The sequence below is a fragment of the Salvelinus alpinus genome, chromosome 18 (genome assembly GCF_045679555.1).
Source record: "Salvelinus alpinus chromosome 18, SLU_Salpinus.1, whole genome shotgun sequence".
In the NCBI taxonomy this organism is placed as follows: Eukaryota; Metazoa; Chordata; class Actinopteri; order Salmoniformes; family Salmonidae; genus Salvelinus; species Salvelinus alpinus.
Window position 1 is genome coordinate 43,945,841 of NC_092103.1, and position 25,384 is coordinate 43,971,224.

At 41.9% G+C, this 25,384-nt stretch overlaps 1 protein-coding gene across 1 annotated transcript in view; it reads right to left on the reverse strand.

The window, feature by feature from the left end:
- Positions 1-623: 623 nt before the first annotated feature.
- slc27a6 (solute carrier family 27 member 6) overlaps positions 624-25,384 on the reverse strand; it is a 36,727-nt gene continuing 11,966 nt past the window's right edge. Inside the window, exons 5-10 of the mRNA XM_071351417.1 lie at positions 16,175-16,369; positions 7,116-7,206; positions 5,100-5,298; positions 4,507-4,604; positions 3,862-3,992; positions 624-932 (exon numbers count right to left, since the gene is read on the reverse strand). Of these exons, the coding sequence (XP_071207518.1) occupies positions 756-932; positions 3,862-3,992; positions 4,507-4,604; positions 5,100-5,298; positions 7,116-7,206; positions 16,175-16,369 (891 nt within the window). The 3' untranslated portion in view covers positions 624-755. The remainder of the gene's footprint in view (positions 933-3,861; positions 3,993-4,506; positions 4,605-5,099; positions 5,299-7,115; positions 7,207-16,174; positions 16,370-25,384) is intronic.

Consider the following 25,384-nt stretch of genomic DNA (forward strand, 5'->3'; position numbering starts at 1 on the left):
ACTTTGGTTTAAATTATGAGCCTTAACTATATGTATAAAATATTTATTTAAAAAACAAAAACAGAATTACTACTATTTTTGTAGCAAAGCATATGGACCGTTTCTGATATTAAAAGTTCATATCTACGTTGGTTAGTGTAGTAGGTCAGAACGAAGAATTTTGGGTGACCAGAATGTGGTCACCAGTGCTTCAAACACACGACGCCTCTATTTAGTCTGCCATTCGTCTTTATTTCAAGGAGGAACTAGTGACACCCCATCAATTTGTAAGTCGCTCTGGATAAGAGCGTCTGCTAAATGACTTAAATGTAAATGTAAATCCGCAAATTAAAATGGCACAGACGGACAGTGGAAGTGCTGATTGTCGAGGTTCACTGGTCTCAAGTCAATTTAGCCTCCTCAGCTGAACTGTGTTGACAATAGATCTGGAAACCAGAGAGGAAAACAGGCACTCCACAAGTTTTTTTTTGTGTTAAAAAAAATAAAATCAGATGAGGCACAATTTAACCCCCCACCCGAGGGTATTTGATGTCTCGATGTTCCATCAAGGTCAACAATAAGATAGACCCTCCCCCTATTCATTATTAACCCACTCTGTTGATCCAGAACACTCATACGAGACAATTTCATACATTATATACAATTAGGAATGGACCCAATTGACGGTCTCTCGGTCCACTCTTCGAAACAGCACAACTATGCTGCCACCGTCTCAGTGAACCAAATCTATTGGTGGTTTTAGCTACGGTTAACCACTATAGCTTCCACTCGCCAGCCAAAATGCTGCCGTACAGCTTGTTCGTGAGGGGAACGTAGCTTTTCTCTGAGCAATCCAGGAAATAGAGCGGGTTGCAGATTGTTGAAGGGTTGAATCCGCTCTCCACTAGATTGAATTTCTGCTGCTTGAAGGTTCCCGTCATTTCCATTGATTCCTACAACATAGAAGTACAAGATGTGATGGTACTCTTTCCATATTCTGATCTGTATTCTCTGTGTGCATGGTTGTAGGATTATTTTTCAATGACCCAAACAGAAGTTAACTTTCACAATCTAAATTGTACAATTACACTTTATGCTAAAATAATTATTTGACAACATGGCAAGCAATATTCAAACTCTGACATATTTATCTGTTGATAATCAAATGCAGAATGTCCATATAGATTACACAAACCAAACCGCTGAATAATATGTACATAAAAGCTTAACTATACAACCCGTCAAAACCTTGCTTTCAATTACAAAACAATATAAATGTAATCAGAATTTCAGTTTACTTCCTGAATTGAAATGGAATTGACCCCAACCCTGGTAAGATCTGCATGGAAGTATATTTTCTGGGTGATTTAAATATTGACTGGCTATCATCAAGCTGCCCACTCAGGAAAAAAAACGTTAAACTGTAACCAGTGCCTGCAACCTGGATCAGGTTGTCAGTCAACCTACCAGGGTAGTTACAAACAGCACAGGAATTAAATCATCAACATGTATTGATCACATCTTTACTAATGCTGCAGAAATTTGCTTTGAAGCAGTATCCAAATCCATAGGATGTAGTGATCACAATATAATAGCCATATCTAGGAAAACCAAAGTTCCAAAGGCTGGGCCTAAAATAGTGTATAATAGGTCATACAATACATTTTGTAGTGATTCATATGTTGATGATGTAAAGAATATGTGTTGGTCTGTGGTGTGTAATGAGGAGCAACCAGACATCGCACTTGACACATTTATGAAACTACTTATTCCAGTTACTAATAAGACTGCACCCATTAGGAAAATGACTGTAAAAACTGTTCAGTACCCTTGGATTGATGAGGAATTGAAAAATGATTTTGTTGAGGGATGAGGCAAAAGGTATGTCAATTAAGTCTGGCAGCCCAACTGATTGGCAAACGTACTGCAAATTAAGAAAACATGTGATTAAACTAAATAAAAATAAACTACACTATGAAACAAAGATAAATTACATAAAGAATGATAGAAAAAAGCTTTGCGGCACTTTAAATGAAATTTTGGGAAAATAAGCCAACTCGGCTCCATCATTCATTGAATCAGATGGCACATTCATCACAAAGCCCACTGATATTGCAAACTACTTTAATGACTTTTTCCATTGGCAAGATAAGCAAACTTAGGGATGACATGCCAGCAACAAACGCTGACACTACACATCCAAGTATATCGGCCAAATTATGAAGGACATGAATTGTACATTTTGAATTCCGTAAAGTCGGTGTGGAAGAGGTGAAAAAAATTATTGTTGTCTAAAAACAAAAACAAGCCACTAGGGTCTGACAATCTAGATGGAAAATGACTGAGGATAATAGCAGACGATATTGCTACTCCTATTTGCCACATCTTCAATCTAAGCCTACTAGAAAGTGTGTGCCCTCAGGCCTGGAGGGAAGCCATAGTCATTCCGCTAACCAAGAATAATGAAGCCCCCTTTACTGGCTCAAATAGCCAACCAATCAGCCTGTTACAAACTCTTAGTAAACTTCTGGAAAAAATGGTGTTTGACCAGATACAATGCTATTTTACAGTAAACAAATTGACAACAGAATTTCAGCACGCTTATAGGGAAGGACACTCAACAAGCACAGCACTTACACAAATGACTGATGATTCGCTGAGAGAAATTGATGATAACATTATTGTGGGGGCTGTCTTGTTAGACTTCAGTGCAGCTTTTAACATTATCGATCGCAGTCTGCTGCTGGAAAAACATATGTGTTATGGCTTTACAGCCCCTGCTACAATGTGGATAAAGAGTTACTTGTCTAACAGAACACAGAGGGTGTTCTTTAATGGAAGCCTATCAAATATAAAACAGTTAGAATCAGGAATTCCCCAGGGTAGCTGTTTAGGCCCCTTGCTTTTTTCAATTTTTACTAACGACATGCCACTGACTTTCAGTGAAACCAGAGTTTCTATGTATGCGGATGACTCAACACGTCAGCTACTACAGCGACTGAAATGACTACAACACTCAACAAAGAGCTACTGTTAGTTTCAGAGTGGGTGGCAAGGAATAAGTTAGCCCTAAATATTTCTAAAACTAAAAGCATTCTATTTGGAACAAAACACTCACTAAACCCCAACTAAATCTTGCAATAAATAATATGGAATTTGAGATGACTAAACTGCTTGGAGTAAGCATAGATTGTAAACTGTCATTGTCAAAACATATTGATGCAGTAGTAGCTAAGATGGGGAGAATGTCTATCTCTCCTGGCTGAAAGTGGAGGAGAGATAGACTTCATTACTACTTTAATTTATGAGAGGTATTGACATGTTGAATGCACCGAGCTGTCTGTCTAAACTACTGGCACACAGCTCGGACACCCATGTATACCCCACAAGACATGCCACAAGAGGTCTCTTCACAGTTCCCAAGTCCAGAACAGACTATGGGAGGCGCACAGTACTACATAAAGCCATGACTACATGGAACTCTATTCCACATCAAGTAACTGACGCAAGCAGTAAAATTAGATTTAGCTGCTTTGGCAGCAGCTAATGGGGATCCATAATAAATAAAATAAAAAAATGGAACGTTCTCTACAATGACATTGACCGGTCAGTGCTGTAGTGTGCACATGTGACCAGAAGAGGCCACCACTATAAGTATTTCTTAGCGCTTTTACAATCAATCATTGACATCCCTTACAGGTAAGCAAACAATGACCTATTCATTCCTGTCTAATTACTGTCCTACCCTTGGTAAGAGAAGCTTAAGCAAACATTTTAAAAACAAAGTCCACAAATCAAAACACTGGAAAAAGTGAACATTAGAAAATTGCCTCTACTTTATCAGATCATGTCAAGGAAGTCAGTGTGTCAAACTTTCCTTACCTGAAGCCTTATGAAGAGAGGACGAGCATAGCCTGGTAGATCATTGAGGACGTGGTCAAATAGCTTCTTCCCGCTAAACTCACATTCAGGCCTCACGATGATGGCGGCCATTCCGGCTCTTCCCTCATTTCCTGTGAATACAATGGTGCCCCATTAGTCACTTCGCGTTACTCCAATTTCATTACGGGTGGCTCAATCAAGATGGACGTGACAAAAGGCCTTTCACTTCAGTTCTAGGCAGGAAGCACAGTGAGAGCCATATGGCACCCTATTCCTTATATAGTGCACTACTTTTGACCGGGGCCTATAGGGTGGTGCACTATATAGGGAATAGGGTGCCATTTGGGACACAGTCCATGACATTTTCCACTGTGTGGCATGGTCTAATTGGAAACATTACATAAATCATTCATCTCAAATGGGGACAATTATTCTGCAAACACAAGGTCTTTGATGCCACCACAGTGTGATTGCAGAAGCATAGCAATGGGATCGCGGTATTTTACTAAATGGAATCACATAGACACGTACACCACACATAGATACAAACATGTACACACACACACAGATAGAGACACACAGATAGAGACACACAGATAGAGACACACAGACAGAGACACACAGACAGAGACAGGACATCTGTACCTGGAATTTCCACCCCATAGACATTGGCCTCTTGGATAAAGTCCACCATTCCAAGCACCTCCGTCACTTCTGTTGTTGCCACATTTTCACCCTTCCATCTGAAATCATAAATAATCAAAAAGAGGCTATAAACTTTTGTCTCCAAGAGTGAGTGAAGTCCCCTAAATGTGTCCCCTAAATTAACCAAAGTATTTTCCATATTACCTCATTGGTCAGAAAGAGGCACACCCCCCACACCCATATATTTGTATGCTGAAGAACTGAGCAGTCATGAGCTGTGTCATGACAGTATGTAAATCCAGTCATATGATGACATACAGTACTGTAATTCTGACAGAGTGACTCGATTACCATTTCATTCATCACACGTGTGAGTCCCATCAGTTGTCCCGTCCGTCTTAACTCAATGTGAAAGATGACATCCACCTTCCCAGTGGGCAAAACTGGTTGAAGTTATATACTGTAATTTCAATGACAAAAACTGTCTTGAAATTACATAATTTCAACCAAATTTTTGCCCACTGGGTCACGAGGCGAGTTAACTATTACAATAACCCAGATAAAACAAGATCGTGTCAATTCAAATTGTCTACCTGAAAGTGTCCCCCACTCTGTCCTTGAAACAGATAAAGTCTTCAGCATCTTCAGCCATGAGGTCTCCAGTGTTGAAGTACGCGTCTCCCTTCACGAACACGTTCCTCATCAACTTCTTCTCGGTCAGCTGTTTGCTCCCGGCGTAGCCAAAGAAGGGACTCGAGGCGCTAATCTTGGACAAGAGAAGACCCGTCTCACCTAGGGAGAAGACACACAAAGGGGAAAGTAAATCGTTAATTATATGAATTATCTGAACGTCTGCTATCATTCCCACATGAAATTGTTCCTAACCATGTGACCTGACCATCTAGAGTCGGCAGCGCAGTTCAACATTGGCCTATATCACAGCACGAATGCCTGTATCACAGCACGAATGCCTGTATCACAGCACGAATGCCTGTATCACAGCACGAATGCCTGTATCACAGCACGAATGCCTGTATCACAGCACGAATGCCTGTATCACAGCACGAATGCCTGTAGCACAGCACGAATGCCTGTAGCACAGCACGAATGCCTGTATCACAGCACGAATGCCTGTATCACAGCACGAATGCCTGTAGCACAGCACGAATGCCTGTATCACAGCACGAATGCCTGTAGCACAGCACGAATGCCTGTATCACAGCACGAATGCCTGTATCACAGCAAGAATGCCTGTATCACAGCAAGAATGCCTATAGCACAGCATGAATGCCTGTAGCACAGCATGAATGCCTGTAGCACAGCATGAATGCCTGTAGCACAGCACGAATGCCTGTAGCACAGCACGAATGCCTGTAGCACAGCACGAATGCCTGTAGCACAGCAAGAATGCCTGTAGCACAGCACGAATGCCTGTAGCACAGCAAGAATGCCTGTAGCACAGCACGAATGCCTGTAGCACAGCACGAATGCCTGTAGCACAGCACGAATGCCTGTAGCACAGCACGAATGCCTGTATCACAGCACGAATGCCTGTATCACAGCAAGAATGCCTGTATCACAGCAAGAATGCCTATAGCACAGCATGAATGCCTGTAGCACAGCATGAATGCCTGTAGCACAGCATGAATGCCTGTATCACAGCACGAATGCCTGTATCACAGCACGAATGCCTGTATCACAGCAAGAATGCCTGTATCACAGCAAGAATGCCTATAGCACAGCATGAATGCCTGTAGCACAGCATGAATGCCTGTAGCACAGCATGAATGCCTGTAGCACAGCACGAATGCCTGTATCACAGCACGAATGCCTGTATCACAGCAAGAATGCCTGTATCACAGCAAGAATGCCTATAGCACAGCACGAATGCCTGTAGCACAGCATGAATGCCTATAGCACAGCACGAATGCCTGTAGCACAGCATGAATGCCTATAGCACAGCATAACAATATCCTTCATTTTTAGAAGAGTGCTTGAGAAGGAGGCCATTTGATATATTGACATGTTTTTCCATATGAGTGTAATTATCAAAAAAAACAAAAAAAAGCTGCCAAGAGCCAACCCAACGTCTCTCAATGCATGGTGGAAATATCTATTGGTTATGTTACATTTTTGCTGCCCAGTCCAACAGTAAAGTCAGAACATACTGACAGGGTCCGTCAATCAATTTATTACTAAAAACAACATTTCTCCCGTCTCAATTCCATCCAATCCATCACCACACCCCAACCATACTCTGGCGACAACAATGCCTTCACACATGCGTTTCAAGTATTTTGGTTACAAACCGGCCTGACGTGAACCAATGTTGTTATGTTTGTTTCTACAACAGCGGCAAACCAATTTCCCCATTATGGGATAATAAAATCTGTGATTGTAAATTTGGAGTACAATTCAGTATACAACTGTGAGCAACCAATAAAAACAACATAATAACAACAACAACATAACAACAACAACATAACAACAACATAACAACAACATAACAACAACAACATAACAACAACATAACAACATCATAACAACAACAACATAACAACAACAACATAATAACAACAACAACGTGTACTACTACTTGAGTTTATTACCCTTGTTAACGTGTTGACAGAAGCCCTGGCTGTTCCTGACCGGCTCATCTCGTACCATGTCATACCTTACCAGGTCATACTTGAAGAGGAGCTGCAAGAAAGAGAAAGAAAAAAAAACATACAAAGGAATACATTATAATTCATTTGAGTTGTGGGCAATAGGGCCTTAGTAAGATTATATATATATATATGCCATTAAGCAAAGGGTCTCTGGTCACATGACATCGTGCATTCAACATATTAGGGTTTGTTCTAAACAGGTTATTTTCCAATCATTTCATCCTGAACAGCACCATTAAAGTAAGGATTTATATCGTCCCTTTATGTTATTTTTTAAACCTATGAAATCAACATTAAAATTACTTCACCAATGGATAGAGCCGCTTGCTACGGAGTGGGCAAGCTATGAACCTGCGTCGGACAGACAAGTGTAGTGTAGGGTGCGAGATGCGACAAATTTTGCGGGTGAGGAGAGCGCTGGGCATCTCGTTGTTATGACATGTGTTATCTGAATTAGACCCACAGAAATATACCTACGGAGGAGCGGCTTCTATGAAGGTGTTTGATCTTCATAGAGTTGGCTTACCTAACGTTGGACCAGAGCTACCTAACGTTGGACCAGAGCTAGCCCTTGACCATGACATTACACATAATGCCACCTAGAGTTTGAGTGCAGGACCAGAGTTAGCTAACTAGCTAGCTAACTAACAAGCTTGTGTGTGCAAAGCGACACCAGAATTAAAATTAAAACACGTCTTACCTTTTTGTAATAAATAAATCCAATGTAAAACGTAATAACTATAGTTTCCTTACCTAGCATTGAAAAAGTGAATTCATTGTTCTCTAAAAATCTCTGAATCAGGCCTGTAACATTAGTAGCTACAGTAGACTATGCATGCTTCAGGGGAAGGTAGCACACACACACAGATGTCCAGCTGGCAGGCAGGTAGCCACTGGAATACGTTTGAGTGACGCTTTGTTGCATTTTCTTTATGAGACTGGGGGGGGGGGGGGGGGGGGGGGAAGAAGCCCTGGACCATGCTCATAAAATAACGATTCTGTTCCGGAACAGTATTGATCACCTTCATTCGTAGTTCTGGTTCTGTTCTTTGGAAGGAAAAAAAAACCGTTATTGTCCGGTTTCCTGATCTGTTCCCTGAACAGGTTCCAACCCCTGGTAGAAAGCATTCCCTCCGTACATCATTACTGTATTGGCCGTTGCACAAGGCCATTTCCATAGAAAGTCAGTATTCTTGAGAAATAACGGATGTGTTGTGGGAGCGCACATTCCAATCAAACAGCAAAAAAAAAAAAAAATCCCTTGTGGAATTAAAAAGAATCGCCACAAAAGGTATCAAATGCTCCCTTTCTTTCGATTTGTTCAATTCTTTCGATGTTCAATAGTTCTACAAAATCTGATTTAATCAAGTATCTTCCTGTTGTTGCATGCCCTCTGCAATACTGTACTTCTGTTTTTGAAGCACATATGCACAAAAAACATTCACACAATGAATAACTTTCATTACAGGGAGTCTGTACACACACACACACACACACACAACTCCAGGCATGTTAGTTTCTTAAGCATTGAAAACCACTCTCACACACACCACTCTCACACACAATTCCTTCACATCACCCCTATTGCAATGTGTAGCCTATGGTATCAAATATGTGGATTAACCCATTGCATAACCCTCTCCCCTGACTCAAATCCATAAACTCCTTTGGTCAACAACAACAAAAATAAAATTCACTTTGGCAGTGTAACGCAATGACTACTGCTAATTTGTGAGCTTTCCAAGAAATGTTTTCCAGTAGTGTTAGAACGCGCGCTAGTTTAAATGGAAAGATTGGGTCTGGCACACAAAGCTACACTGTGTAGGTTTAGCAAAACAGGTTGGACTCTGCGACTTCCTTTCGGAGAAAACTCAAAACCAGACATTCATTCTCAGAAGGCAGCAGCATCCCAAATTGTACCCTATTCCCTACATAGCACACTACTTTTGACCAGGGCCTATAGGGAAGTCTGAGGGATCAGTAAGCACAGAAATAGTAATTGAAAGAAGCAGATTAAACATGAATAAATGGGTAATACTTTCAGGGTAACACGTTATGCTGATGTACTGTTTATGAATGCATTACTTATGGGTTATGAATGCGTTAAAGTCCCTATGTAGGTGTAACGGATGTGAAATGGCTAGCTAGTTAGCGGTGGTGCGCGCTAATGGCCTTTCAATCGGTGACGTCACTTGCTCTGAGACCTTGAAGTGGTGGTTCCCCTTGGGTAATGATGCTTCGTGGATGACTGTTGTTGATGTGTGCAGAGGATCCCTAGTTCGCGCGAGGGGACGGACGTAAAGTTAAACTGTTAAATAGGTACCCTTCTAATAAAAGGTTATGCATTAAAAACTTAACAAAAATGTTTTTAAAAAAGAAGACATTCCAGTGTCACACATTCCGCAGTCACACATTCCGCAGTAAGGGAGGATAAACAAAACTGTCAGCAAAACTAACATCATGTCACGTCTACTCCCGCTCCCCGGCGCGCGACGTTGCAAGTTTACGCATCATTACGCACACACGCCACTATCATTACGTGCACCTGCGCTTCATGAGACTCACCTGGACTCCATAACCTTCCTGATTTCCTCCCCTATATCTGTCGATCCCTTTGGTTCTTTCCCCAGGTGTTATTGATTCTGTGTTTCATGTCTGTACGCTACTCGTGTTTCTTGTTAAGTTCCATGTTTCATACATTATTAAATTCACTCCCTGTACTTGCTTTCCGACTCCTAGCGTACTCGTTACACATCATTGTCTGTTTTGCAAATGACACCCTATTCCTTACATAGTCCACTCCTTTTGACCAAGGCCTACAGGGCTTTGGTCAAAAGTAGTGCGCTATATAGGGAATAGGGTGCCATTTGGGACACACCACTTGTTTACATATGTACTTACCTGAATTTAGACAGATTGTACCAAGAAATAAAAAGCTGAAATGTCTTGAGTCATTAAGTTTTCAACCTCCCTTTTTATGGCAAGCTTAAATAAGTTTAGGAGAATAGTTATTGACAAGACATTCCTGCTTTATTTTTAATACATTTGTAAAAATGTCAAAAAACATAATTCCACATTATAGGGTATTGTGTGTAGGCCAGTGACAAAAAACAAATCTAAATGTAATAAGTTATACATTCAGGCAACAACAAAATGTGGGTGTGAATACTTTCTGAAGGCAATCTATATGTGCATTTGAACGGGGTATTGGTAGTAGGTGTCAGACGCACCGGTTTGTTTCAAGAACTACAACGTTGCTGGGTTTTTCACACTCAACAGTTTCCCCTTGTGTATCAAGAATGGTCCACCACCCAAAGGACATCTAGCCAACTTGACACAACTGTGGGAAGCATTGGAGTCAACATGGGCCAGCATCCCTGTGGAACGCTTTCAACACCTTGTAGAGTCCATGCCCCTGATGCATTGAGGCTGTTCTGAGTGCAAAAAGGGGTGCAACTCAATATTAGGATGGTGTTCTTAATGTTTTGTACACTCAGTGTACATACAGGGTTTGTCTTCATATGAGATTTATAATTCTAATAATTGCCAATTAAATACTATATTGTCTTCTGGTTAGAATGCAAATCAGAATAATATGATAACATTAAATATGATAACATATTGAATGCAAGATAACCAAAGGACAGGGCAGTAACAATATCTAGTATAGTTCTAAAATGGAGGTATATCAAATTCACTTCAACATCCACAAATCAATCCCGACGGATGCCAAATACCCTGCAACAGAATTATAGATACTGGACTATAACTACAGCATTCACAAGCTGTTTGATAAATCACAATGTGCGCCGCCAACTGATATGTATCTTGTTTTGTAAACTTTAAAAAAAGGTTTTGTAGGTTGGTTTCTGGGTCAAGAGGCTTGAGTAGTGAGACCAGCCTAAGAATAGTCCATTTAAGATTAAGGTAAGATTAATCCTAAGTACTCTTACCCCACTCTACTAGTGCTTATAATGACGTATGTACAGAGTGTACATATATATATATATATATACACATATAAGGGCTGTATGCCAACACAAAATGCTATATATTTATATATTCTTACCCCACTCTACTAGTGCTTATAATGACGTATGTACAGAGTATATATATATATATATATATATATATATATATATATATATATATATATATATATATATATATATATATATATATATATATATATATATATATATATATATATACATATATATATATACATATATATATATATATATATACATACATACATACATACACACACATATACATATACACACACATGCCTGACTTCTATATATACAGCCCTTATATATGTATATATATATATATATGTACACTCTGTACATACGTCATTATAAGCACTAGTAGAGTGGGGTAAGAGTATATATATATAGCATTTTGTGTTGGCATACATACTATGTCAATGTGCAGGAGGGTACGTCAGCTGCCATGTTGTTTAAATCAGTACGTCAGAAAGTATGTTCCCGATTCTGGTGGCATAGTCGGTCGAGCCTTGGCCTACAAAGCATAGGATTGTCGGTTCCATCCCGGCACTCTGGCCACCAACCCCCTCCTGGCTTTGCTATAGATTACTTCAATAATAATTAATAATAGGCTCCACCTCCACACACATGAAGTTACAAACGGAACATGTGCAAGGTGTGACATTAACATTCCAATTGAAAGAGCAAAAACTATGTAGGAGACTAGGAGTAAATATTCAATTGAAGTTATTTTTTTTTTTTACAATGCTGAGGTACAGTAGCTATACAGTACTGCTCAACTCAACTTGCATTGAATCTAAATGCGTGTAGGAGATTCCTTTCTCGCCTCTGCAACATTACATTTACATTCGAACTCCAGCACTCTGCACCATTGATCTCCTCTCCCTATAGGTTTTCTATGTCACCTCAAATGCCCCCTGAGATGTAACAGTGATTACAATGCCTACCTAATGCACCATTACTTAACCTATTCTTTATCAAGCTGGCCAGTATTAGCAGTATAAGAAGACACAGGTGAAGTCAGGTAGCCATGTTCTTTTTTTAAAGTACTTTAAAGCTGAAAATATGTATCTTTTTGTGGGACCCAACCAAATTCACATAGAATCTGAATTATAGATCTGTCATTCTCATTGAAAGCAAGTCTAAGAAGCGATAGATCTGTTCGATTTCTATGCTTCATAAGTTTTGTTTTTGTGTCTTTTACCTTGGGTTTTGTACTCCAGCTTCAAAACGGCAAAAAAATACAATATTTGTGGTTATTGAAAATATATTTCACAGCGGTTTAGATGGTACAATGATTCTCTACACAATGACTGCTTGTTTCGTCACATAAAACTGAAATTAGGCAAACTATTAGAATTTTTGCAACCAGGAAATGGTGTAGCGATTTCTGTACCTTTAAGTCCTTGTCTACCCAGAGATCTGCATTACGAGGACTTCAGTGGACTCACTGACCAGTAAAGATGGGCAGTGCTACTTAATCTATGTTATGTGTCGTAACCATTGTTATGTGATGTTTAATGGTTTAAAACAGTGGTACATACGTTTATTCCTTGAGGGCTGCAGTGCCTCTTGCTTTCATGCTTTTTTTTACAGAAAGGCTTGAGAATCAATTTACCTGGTTTGGTTTGAAATAATTGAATTATTTGCAGACAGTGAAATAACAATGCACTCAAATACCATTCTGGTATGGTATGAAGGAACACCTGATCCTCAGCTAAACTACATTGACTGTATTAATTCAATTAAATCATGTCTTCAGTGTTTACCTTGAAGGAAGGAAGGTAGGAAGGCTTTTCTTTTTGTATTTGAACTGAGCCCATGTTTCAGACAATACTGACTGCGCTCTCTCTCTACAATGTGGAGGGAAGAGAGCATTAAGGGCGCGTAGGGAGAAGTCGTGTTTTAAACTAATATGGCTCACCTCAGAGTAAACCCAGTAATCTTTGATCCTTGTTGGATGAGTGCCAGAAGCACAGCACACATTGACACAGATAGTGTGTCTGTGGCGTGTGTCTGACACAGATACAGACAACAGACCAAAGATACGCACACGCACACACACAGACACACACACACAAAAAAACTGTGCCTTCTGGAAGTATTCAGACCCCTTGATTTCTTTCACATTTTATCTTAAAATGAAAGAAAAAAAATCCTCAGCAATCTACACACAATACCCCATAATGACAAAGTGAAAACAGGTTTAGACATTTTTGCAAATGTATTACAAATAAAACCTTTGCTAAGAGACTTGAACTTGAGCTCAGGTGGATCCTGTTTCCATTGATCATCCGTGAGATGTTTCTACAACTTGATTGGAGTCCACCTGTGGTAAATTCAATTGATTGGACATGATTTGGAAAGGCACACACTTGTCTATAGTTGACAGTGCATGTCAGAACAAAAACCAAGCCATGAGATCGAAGGAATTGTCCGTAGAGCTCCGAGACAGGATTGTGTCGAAGGCACAGATCTGGGGAAGGGTACCAAAACATTTCTGCATCATTGAAGGTCCCCAAGACCACAGTGGCCTCCATTCTTAAATGGAATAAGTTTTGAGCCACCAAGACTCTTCCTAGAGCTGGCCACCCAGCCAAACCGAGCAAATGGGGGAGAAAGGCCTTGGTCAGGGAGGCGACCAACAACCCGATGGTCAGTCTGACAGTGCTCTAGAGTTCCTCTGTGGAGATGGGAGAACCTTCCAGAAGGACAACCATCTCTGCAGCACTCCACCAATCAGGCCTTTATGGTAGAGTGGCCAGACGGAAGCCCCCCCCCTTTGTAAAAAAGTACATGACAGCCCGCTCAGAGTTTCCCGAAAGGCACCGAAAGGACTCTGATCATGAGAAAAGATTCTCTGGTCTGATGAAACCAAGCTTGAACTCTTTGGCCTGAATGCCAAGTGTCAAGGCTGGAGGAAACCTGTCACCATCCCTACGGTGAAGCATGGTGGTGGCAGCATCATGCTGTGGGGATGTTTTTCAGAGGCAGGGACTGGGAGACTAGTCAGGATCAAGGCAAAGAAGAACAGAGCAAAGTACAGAGAGATCCATGATGAAAACCTGCTCCAGAGCGCTCAGACTGGGATGAAAGTTTACCTTCCAACAGGACAATGACCCTGAGAACACAGCCAAGACAACGCATGAGTGGCTTCGGGACAAGTCTATCTCTGGAGCAACCTGAAAATAGCTGTGCAGCAACACTCCCCATTCAACTTGACAGAGCTGGAGAGGATCTGCATAGAAGAATGGGAGAAACTCCACAAATACAGGTGTGCCAAGCTTGTAGCGTCATACCCAAGAAGACTCGAGGCTGTAATTGCTGCCAAAGGTGCTTCAACAAAGTAATGAGTAAAGGGTCAGAATACTTATGTAAATATCTTTTTTATTTTCTATTTTAATCTTAATACATTAGAAAAAATGTATAAAAAACAGTTTTTGCTTTGTCATTATATGGTATTGTGTGTAGATTGATGAGAAAAAAAACTATTTCATAAATTTTAGAATAAGGCTGTAACGTAAAAAAAGTCAAGGGTTCTGAATACTTTCTGCACACACACACACACACACACACACACACACTAACTTTTCATTATAACCCTGGACAAACACCTCATTCAGCTCATTGAGGGCCTGATTACTGGACAAGTAGATTTTTAAAAATGTTTTATATATATTTAACCTTTATTTAACTAGGCGAGTCAGTTAAGAACAAATTCATATTTTATAATGACGGCCTACCCCGGCCAAACCCTAACCTGGACAACGCTGGACCAATTGTGCGCCTCCCTATGGGACTCCCGATCACGGACGGTTGTGATACAGCCTGGAATCGAACCAGGGTCTGTAGTGACGCCTCTAGCACAGATGCAGGACTTGAGTTGGGAAAACCTGCCCTACAAAATGTGTACTGTAGGGGTTACTGGAGGACTGGAGTTAGGAAACACTGATTTCGGACACAGCCCATCATTGAAATTGATAAGGGACCAAATTAACTTTTAAAAATTACTTTCGGATTTAGAGACTACTCTAATATTCTGGATCCAATGTTCAGTCCAGGCCAGTAATAATTACTTAGAACAATTAAATAGTTCATTTTTAAAATTATATTTCTTTATTAATGTTATATGATCTCTCTGTATCTGACTAAGTGAGTTCCTACTAAGATGAATTCCATTGCATTCAATGCCCTTGTTCGGGCCAGGTTTCAGTTAGTGTGAAACCTTGAATCCAGTGGCTGAATCCAGAATCTGTTTGTCCTTTCATGTCAACTCGTCACTCATTGTCGTGCCAAATGTTTGGCTTCACAATAAGCAATGGAGTTCGGACGAGCACAAACATATCTGGGACCATGCTAGCTCAAATCAGCAGATTGGGCTCATCTTTCAAATTGTAACCAAAATCAGAAATTACGAATTACGATGCACAAGATAACAGTACACACACACTGACAGATACTCAGTCAGGAGTATCTGTCAGGAGTACCTATTAAGTAGGTTGCCATGTTGGGCTTGATAGCTTACACTGTAGGCCATTCACACATTAACAAAAGCCACAATTGTTTTTCCATATGACCCCATTGGGTTGCCAAGTTGGTTGTATTAACATAGGCCAATGTCTCACGTTTGAGTCAGTGGCTGGTGAAAAACAGACAGAGCTGGTTTCCCAGACACAGATTAAGCCTAGTCCAAAACTAAATGAGATTCTCCATTGTAAGAGTTTTTTCCCCCTCCAGGACAAGCCTTAGTACGTGTCTGGGAAACATGCCCCTAATGGGGGCCAATGTTGGGCATGATACAATCAGTGTTTCCCCTAAGATCTTTTTCAACAGCAGTGGTGCGCTGCTGCAAAAAAGCATAAAAAGGGGAAACACTGATAAAACACATAGTTGTCCAGAATTAATTTGTTCGAACGTAAGCCAGCTTTGAATTTCCATACAATGGGTTGCCAGGTTGGCAAAAAAACAATTTTTGTAACATATCACCTTGTAGAAAAAGTTGGAGCGGCCCACAGCTCCGATCTTGCCGATGTGGTTCATGAAACACAGGTTTCCCTCTGTGGAGCCGTAGAGCTCGCACATGCGGATCTCGCCGAAGCGCCGGTGGAACTCCCGCCACACGTCCTGCCGGAGCCCGTTTCCCACGCCCATGTGCACCTTGTGCTTCTTCTCCCCCTCAGCCTGATGGGAAATGGAGTCAACAGCATGTTAGCTACAAGCAGAGCACGTCTCCATTTAAAACTAACACTGTAAATAATATAGCATGGTTGACAATAATATACAGTATATGGCTCAGTTGGTAGAGAATGGCGCTTGTTCGATTCCCACAGAGGACCAGTTTGAAAAAGTATGAAAAATGTATGCTAGATAAGACCGTCTGCTAAATAACTGAAATGTTATTATATATATATCAAATGTTATTGGTCACATACACGTGTTTAGCAGATGTTATTGCGGGTGTAACGAAATGCTTGTGTTTCTAGCTCCGACAGTACAGTAATATATAACAAGTAATATCTAACAATTTCACAACACATACCCAATACACAAATATCTAAGTAATGTAATTAAGACTATATACATATGGACGAGCGATTCAGAGCGGCAAAAACTAAGAGAGTAGGATAGTATAGAATACTGTATATACAGTTGAAGTCGGAAGTTTACATACACCTTAGCCAAACACATTTAAACTCAGTTTTTCACAATTCCTGACATTTAATCCTAGTAACAATTCCCTGTCTTAGGTTAGTTAGGATCATCACTTTATTTTAAGAATGTGAAATGTCAGAATAATAGTAGAGAGAATTATTTATTTCAGCTTTTATTTCTTTCATCACATTCCCAGTGGGTCAGAAGTTTACATACACTCAATTAGTATTTACTAGCATTGCCTTTAAATTGTTTAGCCTTCCACAAGCTTCCCACAATAAGTTGGGTGAATTTTGTCCCATTCCTCCTGACTGAGCTGGTGTAACCGAGTCAGGTTTGTATGCCTCCTTGCTCGCACACGTTTTTTCAGTTCTGCCCATAAATCTTCAATGGGATTGAGGTCAGGGCTTTGTAATGGCCACTCCAATACTTTACTTAGCCAGATAACTAGCTACTAGCTAGTAGTCAGTTAGCCACTGCTGCGGTCTTCACCCTCAACTCGGACACAGCCAGCTTCAATACCGGGCCAATACCTGCCAGTCTGCAAGCGCGATATCAACCCAGAGCATATAGGACTGCTTTTTCTCTACCACATCACCGGATTCCTGACGCAAGCTCTGGACAATTACACCGTATCATCACAGCTAGCTAGCTGCAACCGAGTGGCTACTACTGGCTAACACCTCTGTCCCGAAGCAAGCACCAGTTAGCCTTGAGCTAGCCTCGAGCTAGGCCCATCTGCCGGCTAGCTGAAGAGGTCTACCAGCGAATTCTTGGGCTACAATACCAGCTACAAGCTAATTTAGCCATTTTTTTGCCACTGCTAGTAGCTTTTACCTTCTGCACAGACACCAGCCCTGTTATTAGCCTGGATATTACTCACCAATTTACCAGCATCGGACTGTCTCTCGACAACAACGCCGGATTCCTGCCGTAATCCCTGAGCCACTACTTCTGATCCTCACAGCTAGCTTGCAGCTAGCGCAGCTAGCGCCACTGCCACGAAGCTAGCACCAGTTAGCAAACACAATTCTACAATTCACAACCTCTCTTTCGCCATCGCCATCTGGCTTGGATTCTCTGTCGACACGACCACGTCTGAGCAGACCCCCTCCGTCTGAGCAGACCACCCCCCGGGCTACTAACTTTAAACGCCGCGTGCTAGCTTAGTGGAGGCCTCCCTGCTCCATCTACGGCTGCCCCCTGGACACTATGATCACTTGGATACATAGCTGATGCATGCTTGACTGTCCATTAATTCACGGTACTCCATTCTGTTTATTTGTGTTTTATCTGTCGGCTCTGTGCTTTAACTCAGGATCTGTGTGTAGTTAATCCGACCCTCTCTGCCTAGTCGTCGCCATTTTTACCTGTTGTTGCTGTGTTAGACTAGCACCCTGTTATTGCTGCTGTTATCTTACCTGTTGTTTTAGCTAGCTCTCCCAATCAAGACCTGCAATCACTTTATGCCTTATTGTATGTCTCTCTCAAATATCAATATGCCTTGCATACTGTTGTTCAGGCTAGTTATCATTATCATTGTTTTGGTTTGCAATGGACCCTGTAGTTCCACTCTCCGTACCTCTGATACCTCCTTGGTCCCACCCCCCACACATGCGGTGACCTCACCCATTGAGACCAGCATGTCCAGAGATACAACCTCTCTTATCATCACCCAGTGCCTGGGCTTGCCTCCGCTGTACCCACGCCCCACCATACCCCTGTCTGCACATTATGCCCAGAATCTATTCTACCACGCCCATAAATCTGCTCCTTTTATTCTTTGTCCCCAACGCTCTAGGCGACCAGTTTTGATAGCCTTTAGCCGCACCCTCATCCTACTACTCCTCTGTTCCTCAGGTGATGTGGAGGTAAACCCAGGCCCTGCATGTCCCCAGTCACCCTCATTTGTTGACTTCTGTGATCGAAAAAGCCTTGGCCTCATGCATGTCAACATCAGAAGCCTCCTCCCTAAGTTTGCCTTACTCACCGCTTTAGCACACTCTGCCAACCCTGATGTCCTTGCCGTGTCCGAATCCTGGCTTAGGAAGGCCACCAAAAATTCTGAGATTTCCATACCCAACTATAACACTTTCCGTCAAGATAGAACTGCCAAAGGGGGAGGAGTTGCAATCTACTGCAGAGATAGCCTGCAAAGTTCTGTCATACTTTCCAGGTCTATGCCCAAACAGTTCGAACTTCTAATTTTAAAAATTAATCTCTCCAGAAATAAGTCTCTCACTGTTGCCGCCTGCTACCGACCCCCCTCAGCTCCCAGCTGTGCCCTGGACACCATCTGTGAATTGATCGCTCCCCATCTAGCTTCAGAGTTTGTTCTGTTAGGTGACCTAAACTGGGATATGCTTAACACCCCGGCAGTCCTACAATCCAAGCTTGATGCCCTCAATCTCACACAAATCATCAAGGAACCCACCAGGTACAACCCTAAATCCGTAAACATGGGCACCCTAATAGACATTATCCTGACCAACCTGCCCTCCAAATACACCTCTGCTGTCTTCAATCAAGATCTCAGCGATCACTGCCTCATTGCCTGTATCCGCCACGGGTCCGCGGTCAAACGACCACCCCTCATCACTGTCAAACGCTCCCTAAAACACTTCTGCGAGCAGGCCTTTCTAATCGACCTGGCCCGGGTACCCTGGAAGGATATTGACCTCATCCCGTCAGTTGAGGATGCCTGGTCATTCTTTAAATGTTACTTCCTCACCATATTAGACAAGCATGCTCCGTTCAAAAAATGCAGAACCAAGAACAGATATAGCCCTTGGTTCACTCCAGACCTGACTGCCCTCGACCAGCACAAAAACATCCTGTGGCGAACTGCAATAGCATCGAAGAGCCCCCGCGATATGCAACTGTTCAGGGAAGTCAGGAACCAATACACGCAGTCAGTCAGGAAAGCAAAGGCCAGCTTTTTCAAGCAGAAATTTGCATCCTGTAGCTCTAACTCCAAAAAGTTCTGGGATACTGTAAAGTCCATGGAGAACAAGAGCACCTCCTCCCAGCTGCCCACTGCACTGAGGCTAGGTAACACGGTCACCACCGATAAATCCGTGATAATCGAAGACTTCAACAAGCATTTCTCAATGGCTGGCCATGCCTTCCTCCTGGCGACTCCAACCTTGGCCAACAGCCCCGCCCCCCCCGCTGCTACTCGCCCAAGCCTCCCCAGCTTCTCCTTTACCCAAATCCAGATAGCAGATGTTCTGAAAGAGCTGGAAAACCTGGACCCATACAAATCAGCTGGGCTTGACAATCTGGACCCCCTATTTCTGAAACTGTCCGCCGCCATTGTCGCACCCCCTATCACCAGCCTGTTCAACCTCTCCTTCGTATCATCTGAGATCCCCAAGGATTGGAAAGCTGCCGCGGTCATCCCCCTCTTCAAAGGGGGAGACACCCTGGACCCAAACTGTTACAGACCTATATCCATCCTGCCCTGCCTATCTAAGGTCTTCGAAAGCCAAGTCAACAAACAGATCACTGACCATCTCGAATCCCACCGTACCTTCTCCGCTGTGCAATCCGGTTTCCGAGCCGGTCATGGGTGCACCTCAGCCACGCTCAAGGTACTAAACGATATCATAACCGCCATCGATAAAAGACATTACTGTGCAGCCGTCTTCATCGACCTGGCCAAGGCTTTCGACTCTGTCAATCACCATATTCTTATCGGCAGACTCAGTAGCCTCGGTTTTTCTAATGACTGCCTTGCCTGGTTCACCAACTACTTTGCAGACAGAGTTCAGTGTGTCAAATCGGAGGGCATGTTGTCCGGTCCTCTGGCAGTCTCTATGGGGGTACCACAGGGTTCAATTCTCGGGCCGACTCTTTTCTCTGTATACATCAATGATGTTGCTCTTGCTGCGGGCGATTCCCTGATCCACCTCTACGCAGACGACACCATTCTATATACTTCCGGCCCTTCCTTGGACACTGTGCTATCTAACCTCCAAACGAGCTTCAATGCCATACAACACTCCTTCCGTGGCCTCCAACTGCTCTTAAACGCTAGTAAAACCAAATGCATGCTTTTCAACCGTTCGCTGCCTGCACCCGCACGCCCGACTAGCATCACCACCCTGGACGGTTCCGACCTAGAATATGTGGACATCTATAAGTACCTAGGTGTCTGGCTAGACTGCAAACTCTCCTTCCAGACTCATATCAAACATCTCCAATCCAAAATCAAAGCAAGAATCGGCTTTCTATTCCGCAACAAAGCCTCCTTCACTCACGCCGCCAAACTTACCCTAGTAAAACTGACTATCCTACCGATCCTCGACTTCGGCGATGTCATCTACAAAATAGCTTCCAATACTCTACTCAGCAAACTGGATGCAGTTTATCACAGTGCCATTCGTTTTGTTACTAAAGCACCTTATACGACCCACCACTGCGACCTGTATGCCCTAGTCGGCTGGCCCTCGCTACATGTTCGTCGTCAGACCCACTGGCTCCAGGTCATCTACAAGGCTATGCTAGGTAAAGTGCCGCCTTATCTCAGTTCACTGGTCACGATGGCTACACCCACCCGCAACACGCGCTCCAGCAGGTGTATCTCACTGATCATCCCTAAAGCCAAAACCTCATTTGGACGCCTTTCCTTCCAGTTCTCTGCTGCCTGCGACTGGAACGAATTGCAAAAATCTCTGAAGTTGGAGACTTTTATCTCCCTCAACAACTTTAAAAATCTGCTATCCGAGCAGCTAACCGATCGCTGCAGCTGTATCAAATCAAATTTTATTAGTCACATACACATGGTTAGCAGATGTTAATGCGAGTGTAGCGAAATGCTTGTGCTTCTAGTTCCGACAATGCAGTAATAACCAACAAGTAATCTAACCTAACAATTCCACAACTACTACCTTACACACACACACAAGTGTAAAGGGATAAAGAATATGTACATAAAGATATATGAATGAGTGGTGGTACAGAACGGCATGGCAGATGCAGTAGATGGTATAGAGTACGGTATATACATATGAGATGAGTACTGTAGGGTATGTAAACATAAAGTGGCATAGTTTAAAGTGGCTAGTGGTACATGTATTACATGAAGATGGCAAGATGCAGTAGATGATATAGAGTACAGTATATACATATGAGATGGGTAATGTAGGGTATGTAAACATTATATTAAGTGGCATTGTTTAAAGTGGCTAGTGGTACATTTTTACATAATTTCCATCAATTCCCATTTTTAAAGTGGCTGGAGTTGAGTCAGTATGTTGGCAGCGGCCGCTAAATGTTAGTGGTGGCTGTTTAACAGTCTGATGGCCTTGAGATAGAAGCTGTTTTTCAGTCTCTCGGTCCCTGCTTTGATGCACCTGTACTGACCTCGCCTTCTGGATGATAGCGGGGTGAACAGGCAGTGGCTTGGGTGGTTGTTGTCCTTGATGATCTTTATGGCCTTCCTGTGACATCGGGTGGTGTAGGTGTCCTGGAGGGCAGGTAGTCCATCTGTAAACTACCCACCCAATTTACCTACCTCACCCCCCATACTGCTTTTATTTATTTACTTTTCTGCTCTTTTGCACACCAGTATCTCTTCTTGCACATGATCATCTGATGATTTATCACTCCAGTGTTAATCTGCTAAATTGTAATTATTCGATTTATTGCCTACCTCATGCCTTTTGCACACATTGTATATAGATTCTCTTTTTTTCTACCATGTTATTGACTTGTTTATTGTTTACTCCATGTGTAACTCTGTGTTGTCTGTTCACACTGCTATGCTTTATCTTGGCCAGGTCGCAGTTGCAAATGAGAACTTGTTCTCAACTAGCCTACCTGGTTAAATAAAGGTGAAATAAAAAAATAAATAAAACTTTGACTTTGTTGTCCTTAATAATTTTCCAATTTCATGATGGCATCTATTTTTGGAAGTGCACCAGTCCCTCCTGCAGCAAAGCACCCCCACAACATGATGCCGCCACCCCCGTGCTTCACGGTTGGGATGTGGTTCTAAGCCTCCCCCTTTTTCATCCAAACATAACGATGGTCATTATGGTCAAAAAGTTATATTTTTGTTTCATCAGACCAAAGAACATTTCTCCAAAAAGTACAATCTCTGTCCCCATGTGCAGTTGCAAACTGTAGACTGGCTTTTTTATGGCGGATTTGGAGCAGTTGCTTCTTCCTCGCTGAGCGGCCTTTCAGGTTGTCGATATAGGACTCATTTTACTGTGGATATAGATACTTTCGCACCAAAGTAAGTTCATCTCTAGGAGACAGAACGCATCTCCGTCCTGAGCGGTATGATGGCTGCGTGGTCCCATGGTGTTTATATTTGCGTACTATTGTTTGTACAGATGAACGTGGTACCTTCAGGTTTTTGGGAATTGCTCCCAAGGACGAACCAGACTTGTGGAGGTCTACAATTTTGTTTCTGAGGTCTTGGCTGATTTCTTTTGATTTTCCCATGATGACAAGCAAAGAGGCACTAAGGTAGGCCTTGAAATATATCCACAGGTACAACTCCTATTGACTCAAATGAAGTCAATTAGCCTATCAGAAGCTTCTAAAGCATGACATCATTTTCTTGGATTTTCCAAGCTGTTTAAAGGCACACTCAACTAAATGTATGTAAACTTCTGACCCACTGAAATTGTGATACAGTGAATTATAAGTGAAATAATCCGTCTGTAAACAATTGTTGGAAAAATGACTTGTGTCATGCAGAAAGTAGATGTCCTAACCGACTGGCCAAAACTATAGTTTGTTAACAAGATATTTGCAGAGTGGTTGAAAAACAAGTTTAAATGACTCCAACCTAAGTGTATGTAAACTTCCGACTTCAACTGTATGAGATGGGTAGTGGAAGATATGCAAACATTATTAAAGCGACTAGTGTTCCGTTTATTAAAGTGGCCAGTGATTTCAAGTCTATGGATGCCAATCTACACCTTTTTGTAGAAATTGCCTGTGAATATGAAGAATAATTGGTAATAACGTTAAAAAATGCTTTAGGAATATTCTCAATACTTGAAGTCGTCAACGTGGGTTTTTAATTTAGCCGTGGTCTGTATTCCTTATACTGGCTCAGTTTGTATTTGTTCCCAGTCTCCTCTGGGGAAAAAGATTGTTAAACGAGGAATTCTGAGATTAAATAAATGAAATAATACTGTGGAAACAAGTATTTCATTCAAGGAGGTCAGTTTTGGAGAGCATGACTGAAATGGTTGAAAAAGACCAATGGCTCTGCGGTGAAGTTTCCCCTATGTACAGATTATATATATTTTTTTTAACCTATATTTAACTAGGCAAGTCAGTTAAGAACAAATTTTTATTTACAATGACGGGCTACCTTCTAGGCAGAGTTGCAAAGAAAAAGCCATATCTCAGACTGGCTAATAAAAATAAAAGATTAAGATGGGCAAAATAACTTTTCCTAGAAGGCTAGCATCCCGGAATCGCCTTGTCGCGTTTTGCGGGTACTATTTAATGAAGCTGCCAGTTGAGGATTTGTGAGGTGTATGTTTCTCAAACTAGACACTCTAATGTACTTGTCCTCTTGCTCAGTTGTGCACCGGGGCCTCCCACTCCTCTTTCTATTCTGGTTAGAGACGGAGTATTACACAGCGTTGTACGAGATGTTCAGTTTCTTGGCAATTTCTTGCATGGAATAGCCTTAATTTCTCAGAACAAGAATAGACTGACGAGTTTCAGAAGAAAAGTCTTTGTTTCTGACCATTTTGAGCCTGTAATTGAACCCACAAATGCTGGTCTAAATAAAACTAGTCTAAATAAAAAGGTCAGTTTTATTGCTTCTTTAAAATCAGCACAACAGTTTTCAGCTGTGCTAACATAATTGCAAAAGGGTTTTCTAATGATCAATTAGCCTTTTAAAATGATAAACTTGGATTAGCTAACACAACGTGCCATTGGAATACAGGAATGATGGTTGCTGATAATGGGCCTCTACACCTATAATAGATATTTCATTTTTTTTTAAATCTGCCATTTCCAGCTACAATAGTCATTTACAACATTAACAATGTCTACACTGTATTTCTGATCAATTGTACGTTTTAATGGACCAAAAAAAAAGTGCTTTTCTTTCAAAAACAAGAACATTTCTAAGTGACCCCAAACTTTTGAACGGTAGTGTATGTATGTACATTCTGAAGCTGGCTGTGTCACAGTGCTTTTCTATAAGAGACATCCCCCCCGTGTTTGCTCATCCACTCACACATTCTGTTTTCCAGTAATTGCCGCCAGACTGGAGAAGCACAAGGACAGATTTAATAATATCATACTCATCCATTCATATCTGTTTGGACCCCTAACAATGGCAAAATAAGGTTGCCTGCTCTTGGCCCTGCCGTTCCATGCTTGAGCCTTGTGTGCTTTTTTGTTTGTAGTTCATTTTCCTCTGTCCTGTTGTGAAATTGTCGTGAAATAGCGCTTTAGGTCACTATGGCCTCAAGGTCTGTGTGTACAGTATATACGGCCTGTGTGCATGCATCAAGAGCACTTGTAATGAATGTTTGTGTGTGTGGATGCTTGCCT